General features: G+C 37.8%; 1 protein-coding gene across 3 annotated transcripts in view; it reads left to right on the top strand.

Annotated features, from left to right (window-relative positions):
- Positions 1-10,805, top strand: part of SCML2 (Scm polycomb group protein like 2) — a 121,798-nt gene extending 110,993 nt beyond the window's left edge. For all 3 annotated transcript variants that reach the window (XM_086387946.1, XM_086387948.1, XM_086387947.1), the window contains 4 exons: positions 3,279-3,392; positions 4,077-4,331; positions 7,726-7,883; positions 8,982-10,805. In XM_086387946.1, coding sequence (XP_086244072.1) covers positions 3,279-3,392; positions 4,077-4,331; positions 7,726-7,883; positions 8,982-9,110 — 656 coding nt within the window. In that variant the 3' untranslated portion in view covers positions 9,111-10,805. The remainder of the gene's footprint in view (positions 1-3,278; positions 3,393-4,076; positions 4,332-7,725; positions 7,884-8,981) is intronic.
- Positions 10,806-18,710: the final 7,905 nt, after the last annotated feature.

Raw genomic sequence — 18,710 nt, 5'->3', positions numbered from 1 at the left:
CAGTTCACGTATTGTGGAAGCCTGGCTTGGAGAATTTTGAGCATTACTTTACTAGCGTGTGAGATGAGTGCAATTGTCTGGTATTTTGAGCATTCTTTGGCATTGTCTTTCTTTGGGATTGGAATGAAATGTGACCTTTTCCAGTCCTGTGGCCACTGCTGAGTTTTCCAAATTTGCTGGGATATTAAGTGTAGCACTTTCACAGCATCATCTTTCACGATTTGAAAGAGCTCCACTGGAATTCCATCACCTCCACTAGCTTTGTTTGTAGTGATGCTTTCTAAGGCCCACTTGACCTCACATTCCAGGATATCTGGCTCTAGGTGAGTGATCACACCATCAGGATTATGTGTGTTGTGAAGATCTTTTTTGTACAGTTTTCTGTGTATTCTTGCCACCTCTTCTTAATATCTTCTGCTTCTGTTAGGTCCCTACCATTTCTGTCCTTTATCGAGTCCATCTTTGCATGAAATGTTCCCTTGGTATTTCTAATTTTATTGAAGAGATCTCTAGTCTTTCCCATTCTGTTGTTTTCCTCTATTTCTTTGCATTAATTGCTGAGGAAGGGTTTCTTATCTCTCCTTGCTATTCTTTGGAACTCTGCATTCAGATGCTTATATCTTTCTTTTTCTCCTTTGCTTTTTGCTTCTCTTCTTTTCACAGCTATTTGTAAGGCCTCCTCAGACAGCCATTTTACTTTTTTGCATTTCTTTTCCTTGTGGATGGTCTTGATCCCTGTCTCCTGTAGAATGTCACAAACCTCAGTCCATAGTTCATCAGGCACTCTGTCTATCAGATCTAGTCCCTTAGTGTCTAATCTATTTGACACTTCCACTGTATAATCATAAGGGATTTGATTTAGGTCATACCTGAATGGTCTAGTGGTTTTCCCCACTTTCTTTAATTTCAGTTTGAATTTGGCAGTAAGGTGTTCATGATCTGAGCCACAGTCGGCTTCCGGTTTTGTTTTTGCTGACTGTATAGAGTCTCTCCATCTTTGGCTGCAAAGAATATAATCAATCTGATTTTGCTTTTGACCATCTGGTAATGTCCATGTGTAGAGTCTTCTCTTGTGTTGTTGGAAGAGGGTGTTTACTATGACCTTAGTGGTCAGCTAGTGATTGTACAGGGATTTTCCTAAGTGCCCAGAACCAGTATATCTTCCAGCCTTTGTCAAGGGTTTTTTTTGGTGTGTTGAAACTTACCTTCAACATTCCTTGCAGCGCTTCATAGTTGTCAAGAAATGAAAGATTAGGGCCTTCCAAAGTCTTCCCTAGGCATTCATAAAGCCATGCACATACATGCGGCCTTACAGATTTGCAGGAATATCTCAGTGCTTTTCTAAGTGTCCTAATGGACATCTCATTCTCCCGTTCTTTTGGTCAAGCTTTTTGTCAGCCCCAACTGATAATCCTGCCTTAGAGAGCTTCACCACTAAACATTTGCCACTGTCGTGGTTTTTTGGTTTTGATTTGGTTTAATTTTTGACCAGTGCTTTGGAGATAGGACTGTTCACACAGAGCAGCCTCTGATTTAGGTCAAATAAAACAAACCCAGAGATCAGAAGTTTACAGAGACAGTTCTCTGAGGGTGAAGCTTTTGTAGAATTCCAAATGCTTTGTGCCCCTTCCAGTGTTAGGCTGCTGGCTTTCACAGCTACTTTAGTTGCGAAGCTATTGGTTTGCAAAACTGCTGAAAAACTGAGATTAAGATGGGGGAAGCTAAAATGTCACAGAATTTGTTGTTCTGATATTCAGCCATTTTTCTTGAATAAACGCTTTTTTGGTTGTTGTATCCCCTGAAGAAGGGATAGGCTAACCATTCCAGTATTCTTGGGCTTCCCTGGTGGCTCAGACAGTAAAGAATCGCCTGCAATGCAGGAGACCTGGGCTCGATCCCTGGGTTGGGATGATCCCCTGGAGAAGGGAATGGCTACCCATTCCAGTATTCTGGCCTGGAGAATTCCATGGACAGAGGAGCCTGGCAGGCTATAGTCCATGGGGTCAGAAAAGTCAGACATGACTGAGTGGCTTTCACTCACTTAAGCCTTTTGTTAACATCCAGAGTTTTGAAGAAGTTGATTTTGCCAGTGCTGTCATTAGTTTTATGAAAGAATGGAAAGTCCTTAATCAGTCATCTTGGAAGTGCCTCTCTATGATGACTTTTAAAGTACTTTGTAAATTATCTGGCTTTTTCTAATTACTCTGCAAGAACAGTTTCATGCCTTAGCTTACTACAGTACCCAGAAACAGAAGTCAAGAATCAGTTTTATGTTTGTATCAATCCCAGATAGTAGACCATATACTAGCTTCATAAAGTATTATAATGTTGTACATAAAAGGTAAGTAAAGAATTTTTCTGCTCTTGCTATAATTCTGAAGTAAATACCTATAGAAAACTGTAGAAACTGTATACTTTAGTGTTCAAATTTTCTGTATCAGTAAATTGGTATGAAAAAAGTCAGTTATTTCTTTTCTTAGAATTTAACAGTCCTAATTGTAGAAATACGTCTTATTCACTGAAATATGTTTTGGCTGTTGATTTTTATAGTTGATGATTAAAAATAAAATCAAAAGTCAAGAACGCTTTTAGACTCATTCGTAATCAGTCAGTAACAGGATGGTTAAAAATTACTTATCAGAGGATTTTAAGGGACATGCCTGACCCTTAGCCATTTTTAACTAGATGAAGTTTGACTTTGGTACTTTGTCATTGCAGTCTGTCTCCTTTCTGAAGATCTATTATCCTACTTTATAGATTTTTATTGTACTTTATTTTTCCTTTTAGTTGGAGATTAAATCAAAATATTGATTCATTTTAGGATTATGCCTTAAAGAATGGTCTTTTAAGAAGAAATGCATTTGGTTGAATGATAAGTAAGCAGTAGAATTGTTTTAAGAGTAGCCCTAGGCCAGGATTGTTACCTATAAAATGGAGTGTTCTTTGTACTCTATCTACTCTAACTTCTCTGAATTCTTAAACTTTTTTGTTCATGGGAGCAATTTTCTCAGGCCTTTTTAGTTGCCTCACTGCTGCCTGAGAGAGTTAGAAAAATATGATGACCCTAGAATAAGTGAAGCCTGGATATAATGGTTTTAACCCTTGTATATCACTGAAATATTTAATAGGATGAAATGAGCACATCTTGTTCATAAACAAATGATTATTGATCAAGTTATGTAGACAAATGATATACAAAGAAGTGTTTTATGCTGTTGATATGAAAATGCCTAAGTATATTAATTAGTTAAAACAGACATCTCTTTTTTTGAAAACAGTAGAAGAAGATATAATGGAAAAGAAAATCACCAAACGACCTTCTGAACAACCTTTGCCTTATGTTGCTCCTCTCTCTCCTAAGCAACCCAAAATAATAGTGCATCCCTCTGAAGGTAAACAGTAGTTACATGTTGCAAGATTGGAAAGAAAAGTCATTCTGCTATCACTTATGTATGCTGTTGAGTGTTGGTGTTGGGAATAGGGGAGTATATTTCCCAACTGCCAAATCCGTTTGGCAGTTAGCTATTTATTACTTTGGCAGCTTTGTTGAGCACTTCATTCCCTTAAGAAATGCACAGTTGTCATTTCTCCTTAGATTAAAGAAAAACAATTATAGCAGCAATTCCCATTCAGCTTTGTATTGCAAAAGCTTTATAGAAAGAGGAATAGAAAAACCTAAAACATTTCTCCAGTGAAGGTTTTTTTTTTTTTTTTTAAGTGCCCAGGTAGTAAGCAAATGTTAGAAACCAATTGTGTAAGAACTGTATTTGTAAAAATAAATGTTTTAGTGAAGTGTTCATAGTCTTGGTGGCAAGACTGGCAAAGGTTATTTATGAGAAAAATAGATGATGTCATTAGAATCAATTTGGATTTCAGGACAGTGAAATCAAGAAGGGGATAGCCATGTGCTTTGTGTTAGAGGTTTGTAGTTCATTACACCATGGCTTAAGTAAACTATTGTTGCCAATTTAGGGGATTTTTGACATTTTAGTAGTATTCAAACTGTAAGTCTGTTGAAGATAATTGCCTCTGTCTTTTTTCTTATTGCCTTCGTATTTTTTTTTTTTTTCTTGTAGAGGAAGTATTACCTTCTGAGGAAGATGGCATGGCCAAAAAGGAAAAGCTTTCTGAAGAGTCCAAGAAGTCACCACTTAGTTCAGCAAATTCTTTGAGTCCTGCCAGAAAAAATCCTATAAGCACTCATACTCCAGTCTCCATGAATGGTTCTCAAAGTATGCCATGCACCTCAAGCCTCAAAGTAGTGGAGACCAAATCACCTATCAAGAGTAGTCAGCTTGAAGTTGAATTGGAAGTGCAGAGGGAAAGTGAAGGTATTTTCCAAAACAATGATTCTCGTCTGATGGGTTTGTCTTTCCCCTTAAGGTTCCTATGCCCCACATCATCCCCTGAGAGTTTATCACATTGAAGAAATTGTCAAAATTGAGGAGGTAAGAGTCCTCCCCTTCACATCATTGTCAGGGCCAAGCTGCTGCAGATGATCTAATCCTCATGGCATTACAGAACTGTTTCTGGGGATCTGGATCACCAATCATGTTTCTGATAGAGACTTCTTTATTTTATTGGTTTTCATTCCATTGTAGTTTCTCATTTCCTTGGATACTGTCTGGACTCACAAACCTCGTATGACTCTGAGGCCTGGAAGGATGCACTCCCTCTTCATTCTGATGTGCTCCCTTCCTTGTCCCTCTTGAGACCTTTCCTGGCCCCAGCCTGTACTTGGCTCCCAGATCTAGGCTCTGGCATCCTGTTGCTGCAGCCATTTCCCTGTTTTCCACACTCTCAGTCATTCCCTCACACCGACCAGGAGAGCATGATGTGTATAAACTGTACAGCATCCTACCACTCATTTAGAAAGAGTCAGAACAGCCTTCCACGTGCAAAGATAGCTCTATCCTGTACCCTTTTAAAGATTAAGGATGTTGGGGTGGAGGGAATAAGTGTTTTGTCTTTTTTCACCAGATAGGCATTTAGGCAAGGTTGAGGAATAAAGGAAGTAGGAATCAACTCACTCCCTTGTCTTTTATCATGGATATCATCTGTACACATGCTGTGACACATTTAATATTGTCACTCCTATCTCACATACCCCATATAGATTGTCTCTGGGTTTGGAGTGATTTTTGTAAAGAATCTAAAGATAGGTGTTCATTTTATAAAAGGGTAGTGTATTGTAAGTTTTTAGATATTTTCACTATATGAGCTTATGAAGATAGGCCTTCTTAGAAGAATGCTCTAAAGGTTACTTCTAATGCTGAATCTCACTTCCAAATGTATATCTAACACTACCATGCCAAAGTAGCCTGTTTTGGGGTTTGAGGATGCCAGCTTCTAGTCTTCCTAGGTGTGGAAAGACTTAATAGTAATAACGTTACTTAATAGTAATAAACTCATCATCATCTTCATTACCGTCTGATATTATGTGCCAGCACATAATATTTTACATTGCTTCATGCATTACATATTTACAACAGTTTCTCGAGATGTAGGTGGTGGTAAACATTTTCAGGTGAGAAATCTGAGAAGTCGCTTAACTAAGGTCTCCCAACTAGAAAGTGGCTTGGCCAGTCCAGGCACTCTGACTCCAAGGCTGTATGTACATCTTCAGAGAATAGGTAAGCATTTCACTTTATTTTCTTTAAGGTGTTGGAACTGTTACTTACAGCTGAGTCTACCTTTATTTCTGATGATGCTCACACAACCTCCTGCCCTGCCCCACCCCAATATTTGAATGAAACAAATTGTTGATTTTTATTAAAGGAAAGAAATTCAGTATCATCTGGGATAAAATCAAGTCACTTTCATTTCATTTATACCAGAAATATTTACTGATCGCCTAGTGTATATAAGACAGAGCCATTAAGGAGAAGAGTGTGACTGGACTTTAATTATTTTTCATATAATTATGTGAATAATACTACTAATGTAATGTTTATAACCTTCTCTGATTGTCTTGAAGATATGGGCCCAATTAAAGTATTTTTCCATGGTAGATTAGAGATAGGTGGGCTCACAGCTGTTTTATTTTTAATACAAAATTATAATTTTATACCAGAAATCCTATTTTTACATCAAGACATAACCCATACCAGATTCTGATGACAGAAACAAAAAATCCCACAAATATATGTTAATTTAGAGGTATGATTAGCTTTGCCAGTAATTTTTTAAATATTAAATTGAGTCTTTCTTGAGTTAAAGGAAAAGACTTTTCTGTCTGAATTGTTAGACTGCCTCAGGCATGACATGGTCTGTATCATCATCACTTTTACTCGAGTTGATACAACCTAGCAGCGTTTCTTGGTAGACCACCATTTTTATTTCTGACAAGTAGAAAGTAGGATGTGAGTGAAGTGAAGTCACTCAGTCATGTCCGACTCTTTGCGACCCCCATGGGCTGTATAGCCTACCAGTTCCTCTGTCCATGGGGTTTTCCATGCAAGGGTACTGGAGTGGGTTGCCATTTCTTTCTCAAGGAGAAAGTAGGATAGATTTTAGTAAAGAATTTTTATTTCACATCAAAGTTATAATATTTAAAAAGAAAATATATAAAATTCTAAGCTACACCAAAAATTTACCATTGCAAGTTCTTACATCTTCTGTTTTCTTTGCCCTTTCCTTGGGTGAATACCCAGAATACTTCTCCCTAAAATGGCTAGAGCACAGATGACAGGAAAGAAAATGTCCACTTTTGGGTAATTCACACACACAAAAAGATCAAATTTGTGTTGATGGTCTTTGTTTAGAGAAACAAATCTTCCTAGCAAAGCACCAAACCCACTTCTGTTATCGTACACTAACTTTAGAGAGTCAGGCACTCTGGTTAAGGAAACAAATATGTGTCTGGACAGAAAGAAATTTTGAGTACAACTTAGTGAATAGCAAAACTATAACTTTTTGAGGTATGAGCACTTAAATTATTTCATGTTTTGATTTCTTTTTAAATATATAAACCTTCAACCAAAATATCTATCACTATGCAGTAAAATTTGAAAGAGGTATTCCGTATAATGTTAAAGTTGCTTCTGACCTAAGTACAAAATAATCTTGTTTTATTCAAAATTCAAGTAAGCATTTAAGCCTTGAGAGACAGGAGTTTAAAGAATAAATTGATGCTAAAAATAATCTTTATTGAATACATGGGACAGATTCAGTGAAAGAACTAATTTGGTTCTCAAGAGATAATATGGTTTATTGAAAATTTATTGATTAAAGTGAATTAAAACAATTATAAAACTCTAAATTTTTTGGATTTTCATTGCAATTACCTAGTAAAAGACTCAAACCTAATCTTGAGTCTTCTCAAGAGGAGGAAGATTGAGAGAAATTCTTCAAAATACTTAAAGGAAGGGAGCAATAGGTTAGCTTAGATTAACCTTGATTTAACCTAAGTTACAGGTCTTTTTCTGTATTTGCCTGTGGTCAAAGAGGCCTTGGATTGTTTGGTCTGTATCATGATCTTTGAAACTCTAGGGTACATTCTGAAGTTGCTTTTGTTGTTTGGAGGAGGTCAAGTGGGACATTCTTGGGTAGCTATCCTCAGGTCATCTTTATCTAGGCTTTCACTAAATTTTACCTTTGAAATCCTGGGTCCATGCTGGGGTACTTCACAGAACATTCCAGGAATGATAAAATTATTCCTTGCTTAACATCTTTTCTTTCAGAATAATGATCAGGTCAAGTATGATTTGTCTTTTTCCCCCCCAGTTGAAGCTCCAAGTTATATAGCTGTACCTGACCCCAGTGTCCTGAAGCAAGGCTTCTCTAAGGACCCTGAAACCTGGTCTGTGGATGAAGTGATACAGTTTATGAAACATAAAGATCCTCAGAAGTCAGGCCCCCTTGCTGACCTCTTCAGGCAACATGTAATGTATCTTTTGATCCAGTTTTCCTAATGTAATGAGTTTGAATTATCTCTCTGCAGGCCCTTCAGTTGGTTACTGATTAGTGTGGATGGTGGGGGAACCCTATCAACTGATTTTCCCATATTTGAGAGAGTTCACTTTGCCCAAAGTTAGATCCTTAAAGGATAGAGGCTGGATCTCTGCTTTAAATGGGTACCCAAGTCCCTAACATACTTACACGTCTTTGAGTTCTCAAGAGAAGATGATTCAGCATGGCCACTCTCAGGTGTATTCTTGTTTGTAAGACCAGCTACAAAGATCCTCCTCCCCACCTGCTCCCTGCTTGGCCCTGGGATTGTGAGTAGGAGGGAATGACCACCTTTATAACATGGTGTCCTTCTTATGATGCCCGATGAATCCATTAACTGTATAAGATTAAGTGCAGCTTTATTTTAAATAGGAACTCAGGAAAATCAAACATACTTCCAAAACATAAATTGTTTTATTAAGCAAATAAATAGTATTAGGAGGATACCTTGTGTCTGTTAAATAATGTTTATAGTCTTTTCTGACATATCAAATTCATGACCAAATGTATCCTTTTGTATCCTTTTTCATATTGTAAGAAAATCAGTAATATGTTTTAGCATCTAATTAGCTGCACATAATTAAGTGAATAGCTTTCAACATAAAGACAACACCGTTTAGCACATTTACAGTTTGCATTAATGCTGACATACATTCCCAGCCTTTCTAAGAAAGTTAATGACTGTCTGAAATTCATTTCTACAATTCATAGTTTTCTATCTCCCATTTGTCATAGATATGTGGTATTATATTCAACACATAGTTTTTAAAATCAGATAGTTTGATGCTAAAGGCCATTCTTCAAAGATACTAGGTTAAGTTTACTTTTTCTTAAAATTTGAAGTGAATTTAGAAATGTTCAAATGATGTTTCACATAAGTTATGTTTTTAATAGTTTTTAATAATAAATGCATATTCAGAGAATATATATTGAGAATGTACAGCTACTCTCTATTTACATGTTCTTATATGTAAGTAACTTGACAAAATGTGAAATCAGTGCTAATAATTACAATTTATTTCTCTCTGTAGGAAATTGATGGGAAGGCTCTGCTACTACTCAAAAGTGATGTGATTATGAAGTATATGGGGCTGAAATTGGGGCCAGCCTTAAAGTTATGTTATTATATTGAAAAACTTAAAGAAGGAAAATATAATTGAAAAAATATATAAGTTTAGATTAGACATAATTTTCAGTTGTTTTGATAACTTTTAATGTAAAAGTATTTTTATTCTCATAGCAATTTTTGTTTTGTAGACAGTTCCTCTAAAACTACATTATATCCAGAATTGCAGAACTCTATTATAAGTCCGGTCTACTTCTTTAAAAGCCATTAACATGTTAGTATTAGCATATTCAAATCGGCAGTTCTTTATCTGTTTATTATTTTATTGTAGAGTTTACAAATACACTTCATGCAGGAAACAAAGAAACACCTTTGATTTTGGTTAATGTATATATGTAAAACCAAAACAGCTAAATCCCAAAGGGGAAAGTATCAGGGACTGACAGGCTCTCTAATGAAATTCACGCGAAGTTTTCCTTAGAAGAGAATTTAAAGATGCAACTATAGATATCATCTCTTTCTCAAATACTTTGTCTGTTACTGCAATGTTCTGTTCGTGTTCTATCAATTTCCTGAAAGGGAATAGCCATATAAATTATCTTCCTTTTGTTACTATTTCTCTATATGTTGTATTTGTTAATATTTAAAGAAAAAACAAGCTTATAAACTTTCTTAAAGTGTTTTTATCAGTTTTTGATGAATTTTGAACAATTATAGAGTAGTTGTTCTATGCAGGAGATATTATACTACAAGGGTGGTTTGATGGAGTCCAATTAAATTTTTTCAATGAAATACCTGTTATTTCTAAACTTTACATATTTTCTCCAAGCTTAGACATTTAACTTGGGATTCTTTCTCACATCTTTATATGAAGAAGACTATCCCTTCTCCAGTGGATGTTCCCAACCCAAGAATTGAACCGGGGTCTCCTGCATTGCAGGCGAAGTCTTTACCAACTTAGCTATCAGGAAAGCCCTTACATGAAGACACCTGTGCCCAAATTTTAAAATATATATATTTTATTGTCTATGTTTATTCCTCATATGAATTCAATACTGTATTTATATATTATTCTATACTTGTAGGTATTCAAACAAGTTAACCTGTTCTTTTTGAATTTAATATGGCACTTTGCATTGCCACAGAGGTAATGGTGAACTATTTATATAGTTGGATGTTTTTATTCTGAAAAAATATTTGCATCATTTGCTATCACTAGTACCTCTCATCTTAGTCTTCAGGGGATAAGAAACAATCCACAGATTGGTTTCCATACAGGGAAGTTCTCTGTCCTATGCAATGTTGTTAGTTAATTTGCTTAGTTCTGAGCCATTTATTCTGCTAAATTTTGGAAGATGCATTAATTCTGACTTATCGTTTTGGGTTTTATTTTTAAAGTTAGAACTTTTGAGGGGAAATGGTGCTATATGTTAATTGTTATTACTTTGTACAACTTTGGTGTAATGTTTATAAGCTATGAGAATCTGTGCTAAAAGTATTAGCCATTTGTTATAAATGCCAATAAAATGTACACCAGGGGCAAGAATGTACATTTTCTTTTTTAGAAAACCAAATGTACTTTATATGAGAATGCTACTATTTAAAGGGTGGTTTCATCTATGTTATTCACTTTGTGTTTTAAGACAAAAATTCTAATTTAAACTGTCTTCTCTCAAATTGTTTGTGTGAAGATGCTGTGCCCAGTTAAACAGTCCTCAGGTGTTTGTATAAATACTGTTTTACAGTCTTCAGATTTTAAAATATAATAAAGTTAAATAACCTCAGTTAATATGAAGCCTCAGATTTGATTTTACTTGCTTTTACCACATCATATTAATGTATGAATCAGTTACAGTTGAAAAAGAAGTACTCTAGTAAGTTTGTGTTTTTATGTGTCTAAATACTTGGTTTTAGCACTTGGCCTAATTCTACTGGTAAACAGATTCTTAGGAGCAAAGGGCTTATCTTTTGCAAGGGCCTTAAATGAGACTCCAGGGAGGCAGTAAGAAGTTAAATCAATGAGCTTTATCTGTACTCAAAGCTTTTGTTACTTTGGTGATGATGCAAGCATGCTAGAAAATGGCAGTGCCCCCCAGATCCCTCATCTCACCAGAGTTTATGACCTGTGCTTTTTTTTTTATGGCTGTGCTTTTGCTGCTGGGGGCCAGAAGCTATACTGCTACTCAGCCTTCAACTCTCCCAACTTATGTGCTGGAAAAGCCTTGGAGGCTCAGGGTTGTGGTTGAATCACCTTCAAGATTCGACCCCTCAGCCCACCTGTCCCAGGAGCTGGTGCCTTGGAATCCAGAAACTTATCACTGTTCATTGGAGATGACCAGGCCCCAGCTGAGGCTCCAGGGATGATAATCTCAAGTAACTGGAGTAGCGGGTGTTGATTTTCACTGTGTGGTTTGTAAATTTTTGTCCAGGGACTATCATGCCATGTTAGCGTGGTTTACCTGTGAACTTAATTAATTAATCTGTGCTCTAGTTTTCCCTCTCAGTCCATCCTTCAACCTCCTGTAAGGAGCAGGACTCTGCAACTTGAGCACCAAAGCCCTCTGGACACATCGAGCATTTGCTTTCTGATTTTTGTCTTTGTAACTTCTATGATTGGAGAGTACATGGTCCAGAGTAGAATTTCTCAGACTCTAAATTGGGACTATCTCTATAAGCATAAAAAAGCCATCAGTTCAGTTCAGTTGCTGAGTCAAGTTTCACTCTTTGTGAACCCATGGACTGCTGCACGCCGTGCTTCCCTGTCCATCACCTAACTCCTGGAGCTTACTCAAACTCTTGTCCATCAAGTCGGTGATGCCATTCAACCAGCTCATCCTCTGTTGTCCCCTTCTGCTCCCACCTTCAATCTTTCCTGGCATCAGGGGCTTTTCCAGTGAGTTAATTCTTCGCATTAGGTGGCCAAAGTATTGGAGTTTCAGCTTCAGCATCAGTCCTTCCAATGAATATTCAGGACTGATTTCCTTTAGGATTGACTGGTTTGAACTCCTTGCAGTCCAAGGGACTCTCAAGAGTCTTCTCCAACACCACAGTTCAAAAGCATCAATTCTTCTGCGCTCAGCTTTCTTTATAGTCCAACTCTCACATCCATACATGACTACTTCAAAAACCATAGCTTTGACTAGATGGACCTTTGTCAGCAAAGTAGCCTCTGCTTTATAATATGCTGTTTAGGTTGGTGATAGCTTTTCTTCCAAGGAGCAAGCCTCTTAATTTCATGGCTGCAGTCACCGTCTGCAGTGATTTTGGAGCCCAAGAAAATAAAAGTCTGTCACTTTCCATTGTTTCCCCATCTATTTGCCATGAAGTGATGGGACCAGATGCCATGATCTTAGTTTTCTGAATGTTGAGTTTTAAGCCAACTTTTTCATTCTCTTTCACCTTCATCAAGAGGCTCTTTAGTACCTCTTCACTCTGCCATAAGGGTGGTGTCATCTGCATATCTGAGATTATTGATATTTCTCCTGGCAATCTTGATTCCAGTTTGTGCTTCATCCAGCCCGGCATTTCACATGATGTACTCTGCATATAAGTTAAATAAGCAGGGTGACAGTATACAGCCTTGATGCATTCCTTTCCCAATTGGGAACCAGTCTGTTGTTCCATGTCTGGCCCTAACTGTTGCTTTTTGACTTGCATACACATTTCTCAGGAGGTAGGTCAGGTGGTCTGGTGTTCCCATCTCTTTCAGAATTTTCCACAGTTTGTCGTGATCTACACAGTCAAAGGCTTTGGTGTAGTCAATAAAGCCGAAGTAGATGTTTTTCTGGAACTCTCTTGCTTTTTTGACGATCCAGTGGATGTTGGCAAATTGACCTCTGGTTCCTCTGCCTTTTCTGCATGCAGCTTGAACATCTGGAAATTCATGATTCGTGTACTATTGAAGCTTGTCTTGGAGAATTTTAAGCATTACTTTGCTAGCATGTGAAATTAGTGCCAATTGTGTGGTAGTTTGAACATTCTTTGGCATTGCCTTTGTGTGGGATTGGAATGAAAACTGACCTTTTCTAGTCCTGTGGCCACTACTAAGTTTTCCAAATTTGCTGGCATATTGAGTGCAGCACTTTCACAGCATCATCTTTTAGGATTTGAAAGAGCTCAACTGGAATTCCATCACCTCTACTAGCTTTGTTTCTAGTGATGCTTCTTAAGGCCTACTTGACTTCGCATTCCAGGATGTCTGGCTCTAGGTGAGTGAGCACACTATCGTGGTTATCTGGGTCATAAAGATCTTCTTTGCATAGTTCTTCTGTGTATTCTTGCCACCTCTTAATATCCTTTGATTCTGTTAGGTCCCTACCATTTCTGTCCTTTATTGTGCCCCTCTTTGCTTGAAATGTTCCCTTGGTATCTAATTTTCTTGAAGAGATCTCTAGTCTTTTGCATGCTATTGTTTTCTGCTATTTCTTTGCATTGATCACTGAGGAAGGCTTTCTTGTCTCTCCTTGCTATTCTTTGGAACTCTGCATTCAAATGGGTACATCTTTCCTTGTCTCCTTTGCCTTTCACTTCTCTTCTCCTCTCAGCTATTTTTAAGGCCTCCTCAGATAACCATTTTGCCTTTTTGCATTTCTATTTCTTGGGGATGGTCTTGATCACTGCCTCCTGTACAATGTCATGAACCTCCGTCCATAGTTCTTCAGGCACTCTGTCTATCAGATCTAATCCCTTAAATCTATTTGTCTCTTCCACTTTAGGTCATACCTGAATGGTCTAGTGGTTTTCCCTACTTTTTTCAATTTCAGTCTGAATTTCGCAATAAGGAGTTCATGATCTGAGCCACAGTCAGCTCCCAGTCTTGTTTCTGCTGACTATATAGAGCTTCTCCATCTTTGGTTGCAAAGAATATAAGCAATATGATTTCGGTATTGACCATCTGGTGATGTCCATGTGGAGTCTTCTCTTGTTTTGTTGAAAGAGGGTGTTTGCTGTGATCAATGCTTGGCAAAACTCTGTTAGCCTTTGTCCTGCTTCATTTTGTGCTCCAAGGCCAAATTTGCCTGTTACTCCATGTATCTCTTGACTTCCTACATTTGCATTCCAGTCTCCAATAATGAAGAGGATATCTTTTGGGGGTTCTAGAAGGTCTTGTAGGTCTTCATAGAACCGTTCAACTTCAGCTTCTTCAGCATTACTGGTTGGGGCATAGACTTGGATTACTGTGATGTTGAATGGTTTGCCTTGGAAAAGGACTGAGATCATTCTGTCATTTTTAAGGTTGCATGCAAGTATTTTGTTGATTTGTCTCTTGTGGGCTTACTCTTCTGTTGATTATGAGGGCTACTCCACTTCTTGTTAGGGATTCTTGCCCACAGTGGTATATATAATGGTCATCTGAATTAAATTCGCCCATTCCAGTCCATTTTGGTTCACTGATTCCTAAAATGTTGATGTTCACTCTTACCGTCTCCTATTTGACCACTTCTAATTTACCTTGATTCATGGACCTAACATTCCAGATTCCTATACAATATTGCTCTTTATAGCATCATACTTTACTTCCATCATCAGTCATCCACAACTGGACGTTGTTTTTGCTTTGGCTCCATCTCTTCATTCTTTCTGGAATTATTTCTCCACTCTTCTTCAGTATTATATTGGGCACCTACTGACCTGCAGAGTTCATCTTTCAGTGTCCTATCTTTTTGCCTTTTCAGGCTGTTCATGCGGTTCTCAAAGCAAGAATACTAAAGTGGTTTGCCATTCCCTTCTCCAGTGGACCATGTTTTGTCAGAACTGTCCACCATGACCTCTCTGTCTTGGGTGGCCCTACACAGCATGGCTCATAGTTTCATTGAGTTAGACAAGGCTGTGGTACATGTGATCAGTTTTATTAGTTTTCTTTGATCGTGGTTTTCATTCTGTCTGTCCTCTGAAGGACAAGAAGCTTATGGAAGGAAGCTTATAGAGAGACTGACTATGGGGGAAACTGGGTCTTGTTCTGATGGGTGATGCAATGCTCAGTAAGTCTTTAATCCAATTTTCTGTTGATGGGCAGGGCTGTGTTCCCTCCCTGTTTGACCTGTGACCAAACCGTGGTGGAGGTAATGAAGATAATGGTGACCTCCTTTAAAGTCCTGTGCATGCACTGCTGCACTTAGTGCCCCTGACTCTGCAGCAGGCCACCGCTGACCCTGGAGGTGTGACACCACTCACACCTCCACTGGAGACTCCTGGACACTCAGAGGCAAGTCTGAGTCAGTCTTTTGTGGGCTCACTATTCCTTGCTCCTGGGTCCTGGTGCGCACAAGGTTTTGATTGTGCCCTCCAAGAGTCTGTTTCCCCAGTCCAGTGTTAAGTTCTGTAATCAAATCCCACTGGACTCCAAAGTAAAATTCTCTAGGGGTTCTCAGTCCCTTTGCCAGATTCTCAGGTTGGGAAATCTGTTGTGGGTCCTAGAACTTTGGCCCTGTAGGAAAACTGAAAAAAATCCCTCATCTTTATGAAAAGACTGAAAGATTTGTCATAGATGCAAACAAAGTGTGTGTGTGTGTGCATGTTTAACTAGGATTTGAAGACGTAACTATGAGCTGTGAACACTTAAAACAACTTTAAGAAAGCTGTCCCATGTCCTCCTGACAACTTTTATATCTGCAAACCAGTTACTGGATGATTCCATTTTTATTGAGCCGGGCTAATATTTTTCTCTTCATGCTGAGTAGTGTCCACTATATGTGATCCCATGAACTGCAGTATGCCAGGGTTTCCCTGTCCTTCACTATCTCCTAGAGATTGCTCCATTTGAAACCATCAGTTCTTTGGCAGCAAGCCTCCGTTTGGTCCAACTCACATATCTGTACATGACTACTGGAAAAACCATAGCTTTGACTATATGGACCTTTGTCGGCAAAGTGATGTCTCTGCTTTTTAATACGCTGTCTAGGTTTGTCATAGCTTTTCTTCCAAGAAGCAAGCGTCTTTTCATTTCCTGCCTTCCATCACTGTCCACGGTGATTTTGGAGCCCAAGCAAATAAAATCTGTCACTCCTTCCACTTTTTCCACATCTGTGTGCCATGAAGTGATGGGACCAGATGCCATGATCTTAGTGGTTTTTTTTTTTTTTTGGGGAGGTCTTCTCTCTGGATCATGGTTTTTTCTTAATTAATTAATTTTAATTGGAGGCTAATTATTTTACAGTATTATAGTGGCTTCTGCCATACATTGACACGAATCAGCCACAGGTGTATACGTATCTCCCATCCTAAACTCCCTTCCCACCTCCCTCCCCATCGCATCCCTCAGGGTCATCCCAGTGCACCAGCCCTGAGTGCCCTGTCTCATGCATCATACCTTGACTGGTGATCTGTTTCACATATGGTAACATACATGTTTCAATGCTATTCTCTCAGATCATCCCACCCTCACCTCCCACAGAGTCCAAAAGTCTGTTCTTATCTCTGTGTCTCTTTTGCTGTTTCGCATATAGGGTCATCGTTACCATCTTTCTAAATTTCATATATATGCGTTAGTATACTTTATTGGTGTTTTTCTTTCTGACTTAACTTCACTCTGTATAATAAGGTTCCAGTTTCATCCACCTCATTAGAACTGATTCAAATGTGTTCTTTTTCATAGCTGAGTAATATTCCATCGTGTATATGTACCACAGGTTTCTTATCCATTCGTCTGCCAATGGGCATCTAGGTTGCTTCCATGTCCTGGCTATTATAAACAGTGCTGTGATGAACATTGGGGTACACGTGCCTCTTTCAATTCTGGTTTCCTAAGTGTGTATGCCCAGCAGTGGGATTGCTGAGTTGTATGGCAGTTCCACTTCCAGTTTTTTAAGGAATGTCCACACTGTTCTCCATAGTGGCGGTACTAGTTCGCATTCCCACCAGCAGTGTAAGAGGGTTCCCTTTTCTCCACACCCTATCCAGCATTTATTGTTTGTAGACTCTGTGATGGTGGCCATTCTGACCAGCATGAGATGGTACCTCATTGTGGTTTTGATTTGCATTTCTCTGATAATGAGTGATGTTGAGCATCTTTTCATGTGTTTGTTAGCCATCTGTATGTCTTCTTTGGAGAAATGTCTGTTTAGTTCTTTGGCCCATTTTTTGATTGGATCTTTTATTTTTCTGGTATTGTGCTTCATGAGCTGCTTGTATGTTTTTGAGATTAATTCCATGTCAACTGTTCCATTTGCTATTATTTTCTCCCATTCTGAACCCTGTCTTTTCACCTTGCTTATAGTTTCCTTCATTGTGCAAAAGCTTTCAAGTTTAATTAGGTCCCATTTGTTTATTTTTGCTTTTATTTCCATTACTCTGGGAGGTGGGTCATAGAGGATCCTGCTGTGATTTATGCAGAGAGTGTTTTGCCTATGTTTTCCTCTAGGAGTTTTATAGTTTCTGGTCTTAAATTTAGATCTTTAATCCATTTTGAGTTTATTTTTGTGTATGGTGTTAGAAAGTGTTCTAGTTTCATTCTTTTACAAGTGGTTGACCAGTTTTCCCAGCACCACTTGTTAAAGAGATTGTCTTCTCCATTGTGTATGCTTGCCTCCTTTGTCAAAGGTAAGGTGTCCATAGGTGCATGGATTTATCTCTGGGCTTTCTATTTTGTTCTGTTGATCTATATTTCTGTCTTTGTGCCAGTACCATACTGTCCTGATGACTGTAGCTTTGTAGCATAGTCTGAAGTCAGGAAGGTTGATTCCTCCAGTTCCATTCTTCTTAAGATTGCTGTGGCTATTTGAGGTTTTTTGTATGTCCATACAAATCGTGAAATTATTTGTTCTAGTTCTGTGAAAAATACCATTGGTAGCTTGATAGGGATTGCACTGAATCTATAGATTGCTTTGTGTAGTATACTCATTTTCACTACATTGATTCTTCTGATCCATGAGCATGGTATATTTCTCCATCTATTTGTGTCATCTTTGATTTCTTTCACCAGTGTTTTATAGTTTTCTATATATAGGTCTTTTGTTTCTTTAGGTAGATTTATTCTTAAGTGTTTTATTCTTTTCCTTGCAATGTTGAATGGAATTGTTTCCTTAATAACTCTGTTTTCTCACTGTTAGTGTATAGGAATGCAAGGGATTTCTGTGTGTTAATTTTATATCCTGCAACTTAACTATATTCATTGATTAGCTCTAGTAATTTTCTGGTGGAGTTTTTAGGGTTTTCTGTGTAGAGGATCATGTCATCTGCAAACAGTGAGAGTTTTACTTATTTTCCAATCTGGATTCCTTTTATTTCTTTTTCTTCTCTGATTGCTGTGGCTAAAACTTCCAAAACTATGTTGAATAGTGGTGGTGAGAGTGGGCACCCTTGTCTTGTTCCAACTTTAGGGGAAATGCTTTCAATTTTTCACCATTGAAGATAATCTTTATTATTCCTTTGTTTATTCCTTCTATGTGTGCTTTCTAGGGGTTTTTATCATAAATGGAAGTTGAATTTTGTCAAAGGCATTATCTGCATCTATTGAGATAATTACATGGTTTTTATCTTTCAGTTTTTTAATGTGTATCACATTGATTTATGAATATTGAAGAATCCTTGCTTCCCTAGGATAAAGCCCACTTGGTCATGATGAATGATCTTTTTAATATGTTGTTGGATTCTGTTTGCTAGAATTTTGTTGAGGATTTTTGCATCTATATTCATCAGTGATATTGGCCTGTAGGTTTTTTATTTTTTTGATTAGAAAAGATGCTTCAAATGATTT

The sequence above is a fragment of the Bos grunniens genome, chromosome X, assembly GCF_055505025.1.
Source record: "Bos grunniens cultivar Pamir isolate PY7600 chromosome X, Bosgru_T2T1.0, whole genome shotgun sequence".
In the NCBI taxonomy this organism is placed as follows: domain Eukaryota; kingdom Metazoa; phylum Chordata; class Mammalia; order Artiodactyla; family Bovidae; genus Bos; species Bos grunniens.
This window is presented reverse-complemented; position numbering and strand designations above follow the sequence as displayed.